Source organism: Strix uralensis, chromosome 3 (genome assembly GCF_047716275.1).
Source record: "Strix uralensis isolate ZFMK-TIS-50842 chromosome 3, bStrUra1, whole genome shotgun sequence".
NCBI lineage: Eukaryota > Metazoa > Chordata > Aves > Strigiformes > Strigidae > Strix > Strix uralensis.
In genome coordinates, this window is record NC_133974.1 from 75,680,986 (window position 1) to 75,696,620 (window position 15,635).

The 15,635-nt window shown below is 37.5% G+C and overlaps 1 protein-coding gene across 6 annotated transcripts in view; it reads right to left on the bottom strand.

The window, feature by feature from the left end:
• The window catches only part of UTRN (utrophin), a 387,351-nt gene that overhangs the window by 62,737 nt on the left and 308,979 nt on the right, over nucleotides 1-15,635 (bottom strand). For all 6 annotated transcript variants that reach the window (XM_074862944.1, XM_074862945.1, XM_074862943.1 and 3 more), the window contains 2 exons: nucleotides 5,006-5,067; nucleotides 3,934-4,008 (listed from right to left, as the gene is read on the bottom strand). In XM_074862944.1, coding sequence (XP_074719045.1) covers nucleotides 3,934-4,008; nucleotides 5,006-5,067 — 137 coding nt within the window. The remainder of the gene's footprint in view (nucleotides 1-3,933; nucleotides 4,009-5,005; nucleotides 5,068-15,635) is intronic.

Here is a 15,635-nt window from a genome sequence, read left to right on the forward strand (position 1 = left end):
AATATTATAGTCAGGGCCTGGTGCTGCACAGCTGTCCACTATAGCTGCAACACAGGATACTCCCTCTGGCCCCGTTCTGCTGCTGCTATAGTGGGGAAGTGCTCTCAGTACATCTGCCTCACATAATCTGAGACAGAGAAGCTAAGAATTTGTTCTTTCCAACCTGCAGTCTTTCTTGGCTTTCTGCAAAATAAACACATGTAGGTACATAGACACATATTAGTCTCTGCAGGAAACTACCTTCCAAAAAACAGAAGATGAAACATGATTCTACTTTCCCACTTCTCAAGGAGGGTGGGGAGAGTGGGAGAGAATAACTTCCCCAGAACCATGTTTTTTTGACATTTACAGAGGCCAAAGACTCAGAGAGAGATTTGGCATCAGCAAAGTTTTCCAAAGTACAAATCTCAAATTACATACTCCTGAACCTGCTTGTATAGCACTAATACTGTGTTACCAGTCCTCACTGCAAAGTCAGAATCTTATCAGGTGCAAGTGGGATTGTGCATTCTACTCAGCTGCACCCTTGGAGTTCTCACCAAAAAGGCCTTTGCAGTTACACACATACTGCAGCTGTGACAGCAATTTGTCACATTTTAGAGTTTATAATGACCTCGTTTTCTAGAGATTTGTTTTGACATTTTATTTGCTTTAGCACATAAGCCTTTCTAAAGCATTCTGCATCCAAACATCTTTAAAAACCATCCACAGTTAAAATTACAGGAAATACAATGAAAGGCTAAAGTAAATCAGACCAGAGAATGAATGGCAGGGGCACAGAAGATGACTCTTCCCCTACCTTAAAACAAACCCACCAACCAATAAAAGTCAAGAACAGAATTCTAGATAGGGTCTAACCACTCCCCCCTTCCTCAGAGAGGAGGTGCTAGCACATGCTGTGTTTTAGCTATCTCAGAAGCCTTTCATGGGACATAATCAGGCTGAGAATCATCACAGTCAAAAGCAATTTGATCTGTTCCCTGGCAAGAAATAATCAGCCAGGCAAACAATTGCAAAAGGAACAGCACTGATAATATTTTTTGAAGGTGGTCTTAAAATTGTGCCAGATCATAAAGAGTTCCTGTTCAGAGACAAAAAATTCTTGTAGCATTTAGTTTTGTGGATAACCTGCAATGTCTTTCTTAAAAACCCACAATGTTGTGGTCTCACAAGTTGCACCAATCCTTGGTCAAATATGTGCATGTAATAAGGACACAGAGATGGAGTAAGCAAACAGCTTCATAAACAACAAGGCAGATTGGCTCTATAGAGACGACAGGTTTACTCCTGGCTCTTTCAAATTGGAATATTCTCTTTACTTCTTACTACTTCCCTCTGTCCTCCTTTCACCTCCCTCCCTCCCTCCCCTGAAACTGGACGCAATATTCACTTCAGTAGGAGAGCACTTTTGAAATCTGTGAATGACGAGAGCTAATCATTGCAGTTATTACAGAAATCGATATATTTTGCAGTAAAAGCAAGAGCAGTAAGTATGTTCCTCCTCAAAGCTTATTAGAAGTAATGAAAGTGAAGTTTGCTCTATACGGGTCGCTAGACAATCCGTATGCCTGTCAGAAATAGGCAGCCTGATTAGCATCCATCATGTGCAGTCTGTTTTTTACTCTTCCCTCGGGAGCAGCACACACAAGGAGAATTTTACTTTGCTTTCTAGTTTCTTGCTTTGCTTTTGGTTTTCAGGTACATGTTGATACATACTTTATACCCTGCACACTGATATGCAGAAAGCTCATGACACTTTTAGTCTTGCTGGGAGACTTGGCTGGGACCGTATCTCTTGCACAGAGAAGGTCTAGGCTACGCCAAAGAAATACAGTTTTTCTTTCAATACCATCAGACAATCTTTCAAAGAACAGGTTCTGTTTTTTTCCAAATGTAAGACCTTGAACTCAAGATCTCGAACTTGATTTGAAATTCTGTGAGAAGCCAGCACAGCATACCAAGAAGTAGCTGTGAGGTACTACCAAGAGCCTGTGCTGTTTCACAGATGCATTCTAGCTTTCTGGAGTAACTAGCTACCATCTCAGGCACAGCTTAATTTGGTATAATGCATATCTGAAGTCCAGCCAAGAAGGTACTGCCAAGATCAGACTGCTGTCTTCTAGGATGGAAGGAAAACTAACCACCTGGGGGGTGAGAAGGGACCCCTCTTTGCACAACTCCTTCCTTGCTTGCATCTTTAGGATAGCTTTGCCCTTCTTGTGTTCCTACTCAGACTGCAGTATTGTACACCTTTCAGGGTTGAAAAGTCCTTCCACAGAAAGGACTCCTGAATTTAAACAAGAAAATTTGGTTATGTACAACTTTTTTTATACCAGCTGTTGCCAAGACTGTTTGAAAGGTCTAAAATCTGTGACGTTCACACTCATTGACACACATCTCCTTCCAAAATTGTCCAGTTTCCTTTTCTTTTAATACTTCACCCTATATTCCTTCTGGTAGATGTGTGTTTTTATGTATTTTCATAGTCCTAATAGTTTTAAAAATTCATACCCTCATCATCTCTACAAAACAATTTTTTGTACTCCTTCCTTTTTGTACATTTTAATCTCTCCAGTTCTATGTTTCAGCTAGTTTTCTTCCACACACCTCTTCTCTGCCTTCTCACAAAATCTCACTTCCTTCTAAGCTTTCTGACCTTTCAGATATCTTCCTTGTCTTTGTGTCCTGCCTCTCTCTATAATGTAAACCGTTTCAGTATTACAACAAACTATTCAATTCCTTTTCTCTAAAATAAATATTGAGCAGTTACAATCTAGCTCAGCTTCCCAAGAAAGTACCATCTTTTTTTTTCTCATCCTGATTCTCAAGCACAATGCAGAAGTACCAGTGGCAGGATGACGCCAAAGTGTACTCTGAGTTTGCTTTGCACAGGAGACCAGGCAAGAGCCCAGAACCCCAGTGTGGTACTTGTTATGTGACTCAGAGAAGTCCCAAGTCCAGAGGCCAGAAAAAGATATCCTGATACATCACTTCTGAGGCTGCTTTGAACATGGTAGTCATGCAACTTGCTGCTGAATTAAACCATCATTGTGATATAATATCAAATGATTTTTAAATACCTAGCAAATATAGAACAGAACATGAAGTAGTTTAGACAGCTGAGCCTACTCAGTAGACACCTATCCTTTCCCGATGATGAAATCTATGCACTCTTCAGAGTGGACTGTGGCTGAATTATTAGACTGTTTAAGAACAGGGACAAATGCCAACACAGAGCATCCAATGTGCATATCAAATGCATTGTTATTCCCTATCTGAATTTAAGACCCTTTCCCACATCCCCAATATATATACACATACTACTACTGCTAATAATAGCAGTTTGTTTTGTCCTAGTAGCTTTTTGTGATTAAAATGTACAGCAATACCAATTACCTATAACCAACTATACAGATCTGTATCTTTCCCCCTCACACTTTGAGCAGCCTGAAGTCCTCTTTAACTGGAATTCACACAGCAAGATATTCTCTCAGAGGGAGGAATATTTTTGAAGTTATATCTAGCAGCAAACACAAAAAAAGGAATCCAACTCTCTAAAATATGACAAAATACCTGAGTTTATGTCAAGGGTCATGATTTTAGCTCACATAATTTCACACTGATTTGTATCAGCTTGTAATCAGGAACAATATGCGATAGTCAAGAGGTCTAATATTTATTTTCCTATCACTTCTCAAAGTATTCTTAGTGGGCATACCATTTCAACTTACCTGCTGCACCCTTTTTTTCATTAATTGATTTTATTTGCAATAATGACACATACTATTGGCAGTTGTTCCTGCCGTTTTATTGGTTGACGATCTATCAAGGATGCATCTGGTTTCTTGTTAAACATTAATGTTGTTAGACTTAAGCTGACCCTCCTTTCCCAAGTACTGTAGAGAAACATTTTGTCTTAAAGGCCAAACTCACAGCACAGTGCTTTTTGCAGTCTTCGGATTTTGATGGCTGTACGGTAGGCAGAGAAGCGTACGTTGTTCAAGTCAGCTGAAACAGCAGAACAGAAATATGAGCAGCCCTAAAAATAGAGTTTCCTTTACATATAAATTTTAACAGTTTGGAAGAAGTCTGATATCCCTTCACTTCTCTGCAAAGAATTAATAAGATATATCAGAACAAATAAAACAAACTGAGAAGTTGAGACCTCAGTCCAATTCATCTGCAGGGAAAGCCTCCTGACTCTGACAGTTCAGGGCCTTCAGAGATTGGCACACCAGAAATCCTGACACTATCTTGGCACAGGTAATACATATACATATAATAGAGTTTTACATACATATTATGTAGTGTTAAGTAGTTTCCAGACAAGTGCTCAAATACAGTATCTCAAATAATTTACAACTCCATCAGACAACGTACAGGAAAGAGGGCTGCAAAGATCACAGCAACAGAGAAAAATTGGGTTTTTAAGCTATAATTTCTATGCCATGACTTTGGAAACAGTGCTTTGCACAGGACAGTCAGATAGCCATAAACTCTATTTTAGAAATTGATGAGTATAGTAACGTTTTTCCTCACTTAACAGTATTTTACCCATTTGTTCCTTAAAAAGAGAGATTTCACAGCAAATGTGAAAAAAGCATGGCATGTTGAAGTAGTTGTACCATAATTTGGTCTAGCCTTTACTGAAAGCATAGCTGCTCTGATTTATTGCAAAAATTAGTTCCCTGCAGACCAGCATCCTGCTTTAAACACGCAGACAGCCTGCATCATTGGATGATCCCTCGTGGATTTAAAATAAACAAACAAGATACTGCATTAAAGCATAGACTCAGAACATATTGTTCAGAATTAATACTACTGAAAGGCAGTACACATGACGTGATCAAGGCAGTAGGTTTCGTGCAAAGAGTGCATCATCGCAAAGTGGGAAATGCTGTGTTACACACAGTTCATGGCAACTTGGACGTGGTCAGCATACAAATGCAGCTTTTGCTCATGGAATGAACATCACATAATGGTTTATTTTAAGAAATGCACTCACCTAAGGACTGGAAGAGATCAGTCATTTTAGGATGATCCCAACAGGTTGTCTGTGTCTCATGACTAAAAAAGAATGAGGTAATCAAAGTTTCAGGCAACACACATACACACTTCCGAAGAACAAAAACCCAAAGATATTCTGATTTTCTGTGTTTAGTGGTGAGAAATCCCTCAGCTCTTTAATTAAAATGCATGATCTGTGCCACTCAGCTCCTTGATTTTTTAATCACAATGTTAGACAGACAATGGCCCACCCTCATTTAACAATATTTACCCTTGATTCTAAATGTGACTGTATCAGTTGAACTCTGACCTTGCAGGTAAGAGGCACACTAATAAGGTTAAAATGCAAAATTCTCTGCTGCTGTAGCCCAATAAAAATATTTGTAAAAACACTTTAAAAATAAAAAAAATTAGAGGTTTTATTTCAAACTTCATTGCATATCTGAATGTATCAGAACACACACAATGATTTTAAGCTTTACCTGTAACACATTTAATGGAAAGCCTGATCACACACTGGTCACACACCCGATCAATAGGTATCTTCATTTAGGGGGGTGTGTTCTACACTAGTGCTCACAGAACAGAAATTCAATAGGCAGCATCACTTAATCCACCATTTAGCGCTGCTGTTTCAATTCACCAAGGTTTCAAGTATGCAGCCATAGGGGTCAAAACATGTCAGATCTACTGAAATCACCACTTCTCTTCTACAAGTCACATTTTACTTGTATTTATCAATATTAATTGCTAGAATGATTGCACATTCTTGCCTCACAAAGTATTTACATTTGAATTAGATTTGTAAGAAAATTAATTAGAGAATTTACATTAAAAAGATCATAGCATTCCCTTTAAAAGTTAATGATGAAAATAAAATTATGCTAGGTTAGCCAATCTAACAGTAATGAGCAAAGAATATAATTTATTTCACCTTTGTTTCCATTCAAAAATTGTTAATGTGCACACATTTTTTTTTACATACAGGTATACTTGGTTGTAAATAATGACTTTAAATGTCACTTTACCATTAAATGTAGTGGAATGTATCTTCAGTTGGTATATATAAACGGCTGTACCTCAGTGGGTGCACAATAATTTATCATCACTGATTTTTATTTTTTTTAAATTTAGAAACCAATCAAGAATGAACCCTTTTATGCTAGGTGGTACAAAACAGTGGGATAGAAGATGCCTGCTCCAAAGAGCTGCAGAGACAGGACAGGTACCACAAAGGGGATGCAGGCTCCAAAGTGCTGAGGGTGCTTCTTTACATTATCCTTCAAGATACACTAGTGTAAAGTGCATGCATTGGGTCTCTGTAGAGGGGATATGATCCCCACTTTACATTCCATACAGCAGCGGAACCTTTCCAGCTTTAAGTCTGGTCTAGGTCTCCGCAGTCAGCTTTTCCCTATCGTTAGGCTTAACTCTCTGCCATGGGTCTCATTTGTATATCTGGCACCATCACAAATTTGTGAGGTGTTTTTCATGGCAGTTCATAGACAAAATATGTATTCCCTATTAATACAGAAGGTATAAATATTGTTTTCCCCTCTTTGTGATTATTCCCTAGTAGAGAACTGAAAAGAGGGAGAAGGCCTGCACATGATTACATTTAAACAAGATCTACACAACGTGATCAAAACATCTTCTGCTAGACCCTGACTGACTTTGAAACACTATAGTAAATCCTCCCCAATTCAGAACACTGAAGTACATCTTTACATCTGAACACATTTTCCTGAACTGAAACTTTTATTTGGTTTCAGTTTGATAATATTATCTCATGAATTGCATTCATGTTTCAAATTCCAAATGAGGTGGTCAAGGCTCTGATATGCTGAACTCCAAAGCTAAGGCATCCCAGTATCTAAATCAGTGTTTTTGCAGTTTCTAGAGGGACACTTTTAAAAGGACCCTATGTTTATTTTTGTCCAGAAAAGTAATTTCAAAAACAAGTAGCTTGACAATTACGTTTCCCTGGAAGGGGAACACCAATAAATCATCATGAAGACAACAAAAAAGGATGTATCTGGGTTTGGTGCTGTGCCAAGGTAAAGGCAACTGACTGTCCCGCATTCTTAAAAACCCTCGTATAAAAAAACTACAGTATATTAGAATGAAGAACATGTACTGCTACAGTAAATAGGAACAGAAAATATAATATAATGTTTCATACCAATCAACTTACTTAACAACCTCAAAACTAGTCCTGAAGCTGCCAAATATCTGTACTATCATGTTAAGCAGGATGCCATCGTTATCATGTTGACCATACAGAATTGATTTCTGTTGAAAAAACCCATTGCAACTGCTCACAGAAATTGATCTAATATGTCATCAGTTTAATAAAGCTTGTTTTAAGGGCATTGCTTCACCTCAAATTGCCTGACCAAGAACCCCACCCCAAAAAAATCAAATCCACGAACAAACAAAAAACCCCCCAAAATCCCTGACCAAGACTGCTGATTTTACTACCAACATCATAAGTGAAAAGGATTTCTAAGGATTTTCTGAGAAAAGACTTAACTAAAACACTTTCAAATGTCCATGTTAAAAGTAAAGGTAGGTGGCAGTACTGTGACATAAACTTTACATGTATATATAAAAATACATTTCACAATTTTAAATGCTGAACTATTAGTGCAAACACTGCATGTAAACAACATGCAATTTAGCCAAGCCAAATCCTGTTTACTGCCTTAGAAACTCTCATTTCAATATTAGCTGTGATGGTAAAAACTTTGCTAAATTGCGGCCTTTATTTCTCAGTTCACTATTTTCTGGCATTAAAAAATATGTTTCCATGAAGGAATCTACTTCCTACTTGTGGGGTGCTGCAAGAATCTCACCTGGGAAGCACAGCAGAAGTGCAAAGTTTTATTTGCAGCAAACTCCTCTCTACACAAGCAACAATGGATCAATAGCAGAAGTTGATTTGAAATTCTTTTCTTGCAATAAATTGTTAAATTTTTCTAGGTCCAGAGACCTTGAGTTTTTTTAATTTAAAAAAGAAAAATAAAAAAAATAGTTAAATAATTGGATAAATCCTTGCCCCCCTCCCCCCCCCCCCCCATATACTCCAGTACACATCTGTAATGCTTAATTAGGATGTGGGCAGATTTAATTGCAATTTAGATTCCAGCTTCTAAGTAATTTATAAACCCATATGCAATGAATAAGGGCTGATCTTACCAATCAAACTTTTTCCTTAAATCAAGCTTCTAAGGTTTGAGAACAAACAAGTTTCATTACTGAAATTCTATGCTTTAAGTACATAGTTTCAACAGCAGCTTTATCTGAAAGACTAAAAACCACTTCAATCATGACAACACGCCATGTTATTTTTTCTATTTTGCGTGTGCTTAACAAGAAGCATAAAAAAGTGGAGATATCCCAAATCTCTGTATCCTGCATTATCCCCTTATTTCTCCATTTAATGCAGTAAATACCTGAACAGCTAAATCTTCTCTTTACAGAAAAACACAGAACATGAAATTTATACCTAATAAAATAACAACCAGAAAATATTTTTATGTTTCTATTTTTATTTGAAAGAGAGATACATTTGTGCCAGACTGTGTACAGACTAATGGGTTTTAAAAGCCTATCACTCATTTCTTCTGTATGCCACATAGATTATGTGAGAAAGGAAGCCCAATGAACATCATCTGGTGGAACTGAAAAAAGGTGAGAGAATCCCTTCACCCAGGCTTGTCTATAATTACCTAAAAGTCAGCACTACCTGACAGCTGCTAAATGACTACACAAGGTGAACACGACTGTGCTAGCCCCATCCCAAAACACCTAGCAAGAATCCATTTGTAACAGCTGAGCAATCCCAAACACAGATCCAGTAGAGAAGAGGAGTGGGCTCAGAGTGAGTGAATCACCAGCTCAACGGTCCATTCAGGTCAAAGGAGGCAGCAACTCCACTGCCATGGGCAGTGCTGCTACCACAACCGAATGTATTCCATGGATGGGTTTCATTTAAGACAGAAGACACCAAAGCCAGACTACTCTGGACAGAGATGAGGAAAAAAGTGACTGTAAATTTAAAAAGAGCTATAAAGAACTGGGGAAGAGGGGAGGAATCACTCTCAACAGTGACATTTCTTAATGCAAAGTTTTGTTTGATAACAATTTCATAATATGCAGAGACTTATATGTGGACACAAATTGATTTTCACAGGAAGAAAAAATGGGTGTGCAGATAACCTTCCTATGCTACAAATAAAACTGTCAGAGAAAGGAGTCATTTTATTAGGCGCTCCAAACAGGAGGCATGCAAGATAAAGTGCTTTCTGGTGATTTGGTTTGTAAAGCAGCTCTTTGAAATAAGATCCATCTTTGTCTGCTGTAGCTACGGTAGCTTTTGTGTTATTGATGTAAGACTAACACAAGCAGATCAAGCACTGAGAAAAGCGCTCAGAAACTTTACAGTACTGGATGGTCTATAACAGATGAAACAGATGTGATGAAATTGGGGGAGATCTTTCTCACCGGGATCTCGTAGCTCCTTTTTATGCAAGTTCATGACATAGCAACCTATTCTAAAATATGCACTGCAGTAGTTACTATTGCCTGCCAGTTATTGCTCACGGGTAAATGCAGACTTGGATGTTCCCCTGCTTCTCCAATACCTTGCTCAGTAAACACGAATAACATACAAGACATCAGACCTTAAAGAACAAGGAAACTGATGAACAATTATTACACACATTCTTTGTATTGTATTTTACACGTATACGTGAAAGATGTCATCCTTAGAGCAAAGGACCAGAAACTGCTAAACTGCTAATTTAAAGAGTTGCTAAAACAAAGGAAGCAACTAAAGCAATATGCAATTCAATCACAGAAGTGCTCCACTTATTTTCCAGGCAAAATGATTTTACTACATCACGAAGAGAGCTCCAACTTGATTCCTCTGGAGGCTGTAAATTCTGGTAAGTCCCAGAAGGGAATTAGGTAGAAATGGATGGATTGTTTTTACCACAGAGACACAACAGGAAGTCTTCAGAAAATTCAGCCCTGCTAGCAACTATCTGCTAAGAATATGAAGAAATGCCATTTTCTGTATTTTTCTATAGAAAACAATCTGTAACTCCCAATGATGGAAAACTAAGCCTGCAGGGAAGCTAATGGAAATCTAAATTTGGAATGATGCTGAAGTTAGATGACAAAAAAAAATGAATTTTACATGACAACTTCTGAAAATACATGAGAAGTTTATAATTTTCAGTCATCTCACTGAACTTCTGAAAAGACTCAAAACAGGCATTTAACTAAGAGCAGAGAAATCTACAGTCTTCCCTCTCTGTTACAACTACTGTGGCAGTTCTGTCCCAGGTCACAGTGACACTTGAGCCAAGGAGCACCTTTTCTGACAAGTACGCTACTAACTTCAGGAAGAACTACTTGCAGAGTGAGCCAATATTTACTCTGAGTGAAACTGAACAATGCTTCACTTTAGCTCACTATTCATCTTGCATGTAGAATGCACTGGATAAAAAGAACTTTACTACAGGAGCCCAGGTTACGAGACTTCATTCTGCGCAGTGGGTGGCATAAGAAGGGATTTCTGCTAGGACAGAAGTGAGCTGGTCTACAGGGCAGTAACACAAGTGGTGTGAACATGTTACATCTTCACACATGGTTCAGTCAAGGAAGAATTAAAAGCATTTCACTGACTGACCCCCAAGAGAATTCATTCAGCATTATTATTTTGGTTAGTATCAAAAGACTGAGTTATTCAGAGCAAAAGTATCCTAAGTCTCTTCTGCCAAAACTTACTGACACAATAAGTCATGCACAAAGCATACATCCATGAATAGATACATGAGAAAACAGTGTAGTTTAAAAAGTCTAAATGCATTTGTGCAAAAATAAACATTATGACCATAAAATATTCTAAATTTTAAAAACTACATATTAATGAAGTGCTCTCAAGTTTAAATGACAAACATTTACCATTACAATCTGGTTTTCCTCCCTTATTTGCTGGCAGCTTTCTAATTATAATTGGCAAAGATAATCCATGTTAAAAACTCTTCCCGGTTGTAAATAAAGAGCTGAGAAACAGTTAGCATGTCATTTAACTTATGAACTCTAGAAATAAGTGAACAGTCCTGAAATGAATGGAGTAAGTTGTACATCTCCAGGCGTTTCAAGATACCTGTGGAGTTGTGAAAAAAAATTCTATTCATTCTTTTTCAGCTTTTTGTCTACAAGAAAGAAAACTAGAGACAGATTTGTTGGGGTTTTATCATTTCTTAGCACAGACAAGGCCTATATGTTGATAATCACTGGCAAACACCACAAGACCAGACACTGAAACAGTTCTCTGGCATTGTGTTAAGTAGCTTTCTGTTCCTGTAGTCATTTGCACAAAACAGTACCTGAAATCAGGATCTTTACTGATCGCTAACGAATCAACAGCACTCGGAACTCTAATTTTGCTGCCCTTGCCAAATTTCAAATGCCGTAACAACATCCCCACTTTATAAACATGTCATGGTGTTTTATCTAGATACTGTTTTTTGCTGTGGGTTTTTTTTTTTTTTTAAAGCCCATTAGAAAATACTGGTTTGTGGTGAAAAAGAGTTATCATAATGCACTGCAAGGATAATGTATATTAGAAGTTGGTGGAGCAATTTATATGCAGATATTTTGAAATCCCTCCAGAGAAATGTACTACTGCATTTCTTTAATGGAAAACAAAGACCAGCATAGGAACCGCTAATTGAAGAAACTCTCAAAACCTGAAACCTGTATTATCTCTTTCTGCAAATCATATTTTATTTTCCCTTCTAAGGGAAATACTTCTTAATACTTATAAGAATGGGATTATGGACATAACTAGAATAAGAAAAAAAAGTTAAGTTTCCCAGTTCCATTAGTATTCCCCCTCTTCCCCACACAGGCATAAGCCAAGCATCAAGAAAGTCTTCCTAAAGAGTCTTGAAAGAAACAGAGAAGCAGAAAGCGTTTTATTCCCATCCCCCATAAAGTTGAATCTGATATAGGAGGTGATAAAATGAGATTTTTAAGATGTTGGTGATGCCAGCCTCTTTGCAGGATTACAGAAGAGTAACCAGGGTGACTATGGAGTTTGATATTGATGAATTTAATGATTACACCAAGAAATTGCGCTCTCTATGTAATGCTCCCCCTGCATGAGATTAAACTCACTGTGACCCTTTCTGTATTACCCTTTTGTTTCTTCTGCACAGTACAAATATCTAATAATTTATAGCACTGAAAGGTACGCAGCTGAAGAAAACTTAAATTACAGTTAAAAGAACAACAGTGAGAAACACCAAGGTAATTATGTTTTCTGCACATTCCTTTCTGTTCATCGTGTTTTCCTCAAAGATGTTTAATGATCATGCATAATGTCAGCTTTATTTTTCTGTTTCTCTTTAGAATATTTTTATTGAAGTGCTATGTAATATAGGCTTTCTTTTTTTAATTTTCCATTATAAAGGCCAAGCATGTCTTATTTGTCTGATTCAAAGTTATAAATGAACAACAGCAGAAAACTCTCCTTATTAAATCTCAAACCTTTGCAAACCAACCTATGAAATATGTATTCAATGCAAGTTTGCCAAACCTTTTGTCAAAACTTCACACTTTTATTACCAAAAGTGCATTAGTAAATATTGTGCCTGCTGTGCTGTATCCACCTCCATACTGCTCATTAGTCCCATTCTCTTTTATAAAGAATGAAATGCTAAGATTTTTTTAAAAGCATCAAGATTTTATATATTCAGGTTTTCACTGATTGAATTCTACTCCAGCAGAGAATACTACAGAAATACAAAAACTTCTATCAATTGTCATTAAGAAAAAAATCAAACAGGAGGCAAAAAGGACTAAATAAAATCACATGAACAGAGGCAAAACCATTTGGCAAACTTGTTTTACATAGTAAGACAATCAAGGGGAGAAAAGAAACAGGCTAAATCACGTGTGTATGTTCAGTTCAACCAAATATCTGCCATAGCCCAGGGTGCACCTTGATAAACCTGGGCTCAATAAATTATAAATCCTTCTTCAAGCCAAGTAGAATAGTCATTCCTTTCCAAAATGCCCCAAACCCAGACTGCCACTGTCTGAATTTATGGGGCAGAGGAGTTTGTACACTGGCTTTTTAATCTTTCATGTGCTTCTGTTACCTGATTAAATACAACCTCAGAAAGGGCAGACATGCCAACCGTTAGTAATTGGGGTGGGGAAAATAAACTGGACTCCAAAGCAACCGTGGTGTGCTGGCACACTAAGGACCTCTTTCTCCGAGACACTTCTCTCTTACGCATATAAACGCAAGTTACCCCTGGCGTCAGGAAACAAACAGAGTAAATGCTGCTCATCTGAAAATACAGACATCTTGCATCATTTTGACATTCTCCTTACAGATTCATTGCTACCTAAAGTGCTCCCTCCTGCCTTCTCAGCTGTAATTCCCTAATTTTTTTTTACACTCCATTCTCCATGTGCAATAAAACTGTGAAGAGTGCAGTAATTTTTTTTTAAATACTCATCTTAAGAGGTACAACTACATCATCATCTGCAGCTATGTCACTTTCTGAATATTTTACATTTCTCATTCAAAGACACTCACAAAAAGCAATCAAAATGAAGTAAAGGTATGAATTTATAGTTGTCTAAGAAGAGTGTATGTTCTTGTTCAGATTTAAAGTAGCCTGACTTCAATTAGCATTTATTTCCCTTTCAAAATGAATCTTAAAAAATTCTAATTTTTAGCCACCAATCGTTGAATCATACTTTTATTTTCTTTGTTCTACTGTTTTTCTTCCTTATTCTATAAAATTAACAACTGGTACCTTAAACCTTTTCTCTGAACTTACAAGTCTTGCTGTAAGGACAGTAAATATAATTGCTCTCAAATGATGGAGTTATTGAGACTCATCATAACTGTTCCTTCTAATCATGTTGTGTTTTACATCAAAGGCACCTCAAAGATGTTAGTACAATTAAACAAAAAAGAAAATTGTTTATCTGCCTTTTTCCCAGAATTTCTTTCTGTATAAACAACCACTATTAAATCCCATTGACTGTTCTCTTGAATTGTATTACAGAAGCTAACTCCAATCAAATAAGCTTTTGTGTCAGCTTTGTTTTTGTTCTTTCTTTAAACTATACCTGAAATTGTGGAATAGATGAAGATTTAAAAGAATATTTAAAGCTAGGAATACTCTCCAGTCTGATCATACCAAAGCAAATGAAGTTCAGAATCAGCTCTTTTCTGCTTCATTTTCCACAACTGTTTTATCTAGCTGCTCCTGCCAACACTGAAGTTTTGATCAGTAAGCAATGAGAAATGAAGGAAACTGCCAAGGTCAGTGTGCTTGTCAGACTGTGGAGCTACTGAAATTCAGTATTCCTCCTCAGGTTTTTTAAGATAAATAAATCCTACCGGTTACATGTAACATCATTCTTTTCTTTCATGACACAAGAATCAAGACATTGCTTCAGAAGCATGTATCATGTTGAAAGTAGGGAAACATTCCTGGAAAAGTCTTCTTTGAGATGCAGTAGTTAATTCTGTTGACTTCATTAACACTATCCTCAAAATCAACCAGTGGTCCCTGCTTCTATAAAGACCTCAACCCTCAGAGAACTTGCCCTATGTTTCTTCCCCTTTATCAAACTTCCTGTGCAAAAACCATGAAAACAATTTCTGAGAGATGCTGGGTTTGTTTCTCAGTCCAGACTGGCTTCATTCCCCAATCTAGCTCCAGGGCAGCCAACACACTACTATCAGAGCAAGCCCACAGTATCAGTGGATACTTTGCCACCAAGTTGTGTGCTTGCAGGATTGCACCTAGTGTACACACTGGAAAGAATTACTTTCTTCTGAACTAGTCATGATAAAAAAAGATTTCCAAAAAACTGAACTCTGGCTGAGGTGGGGCAAGGGAGATGCCCAGAAACTCAAAAAAAAATGTATTATGAAGTATGAAAAAAGAATATGCATATGAAATATTCAACTTAAAAATCTTTGCTTTGCTCAGCACACATCAGAAGCTCCAATCTTAGTCTGTCCCATCTGTTGTGGTGGTAGGACTTACCCATGCTATCTCTATCCTCCAACTCTGAACATACTGGGAAGCCCCACAGACCTCTCTGCGGGTCAACTCACACCCGGTAAACACTCCAAACTTCAGCTACCAGCTCTGATCAGGTAGAGCAACAATATCACTTGCCATCTTTCAATGCCCACTAAGTACATACCCACAAGAAAAAAAAAAAAAAGACTGCTTCAGGGTAGTTTTCCTCATGTTCTCTGTAGTTTAACACTTCGGTGTTTTCTTTGAATTACTACTGTAGGTGTGATCATTTTAATTGCACTGCTGTCTGAGTCTGGGCAGTCAGTGTGCCTCCACATCCAACCTCTGCCCTCTTCTCTTCCACTCAGGGCTGAGGGAGGAACCTCTCTTCCAGTGTGTCACAGCTTTCTGTTTCCTCCTAAAAAACTTTTCCACAGAGGTACAAATGTTTTTATAGAGAATTCAAGGATCTTTGCAGCAGGCTTTTTGTTTTTCTAGTTACCTACTCAGACCCTTGAAAAAAATTAATCTTCATATCACAGTTTAGAAACA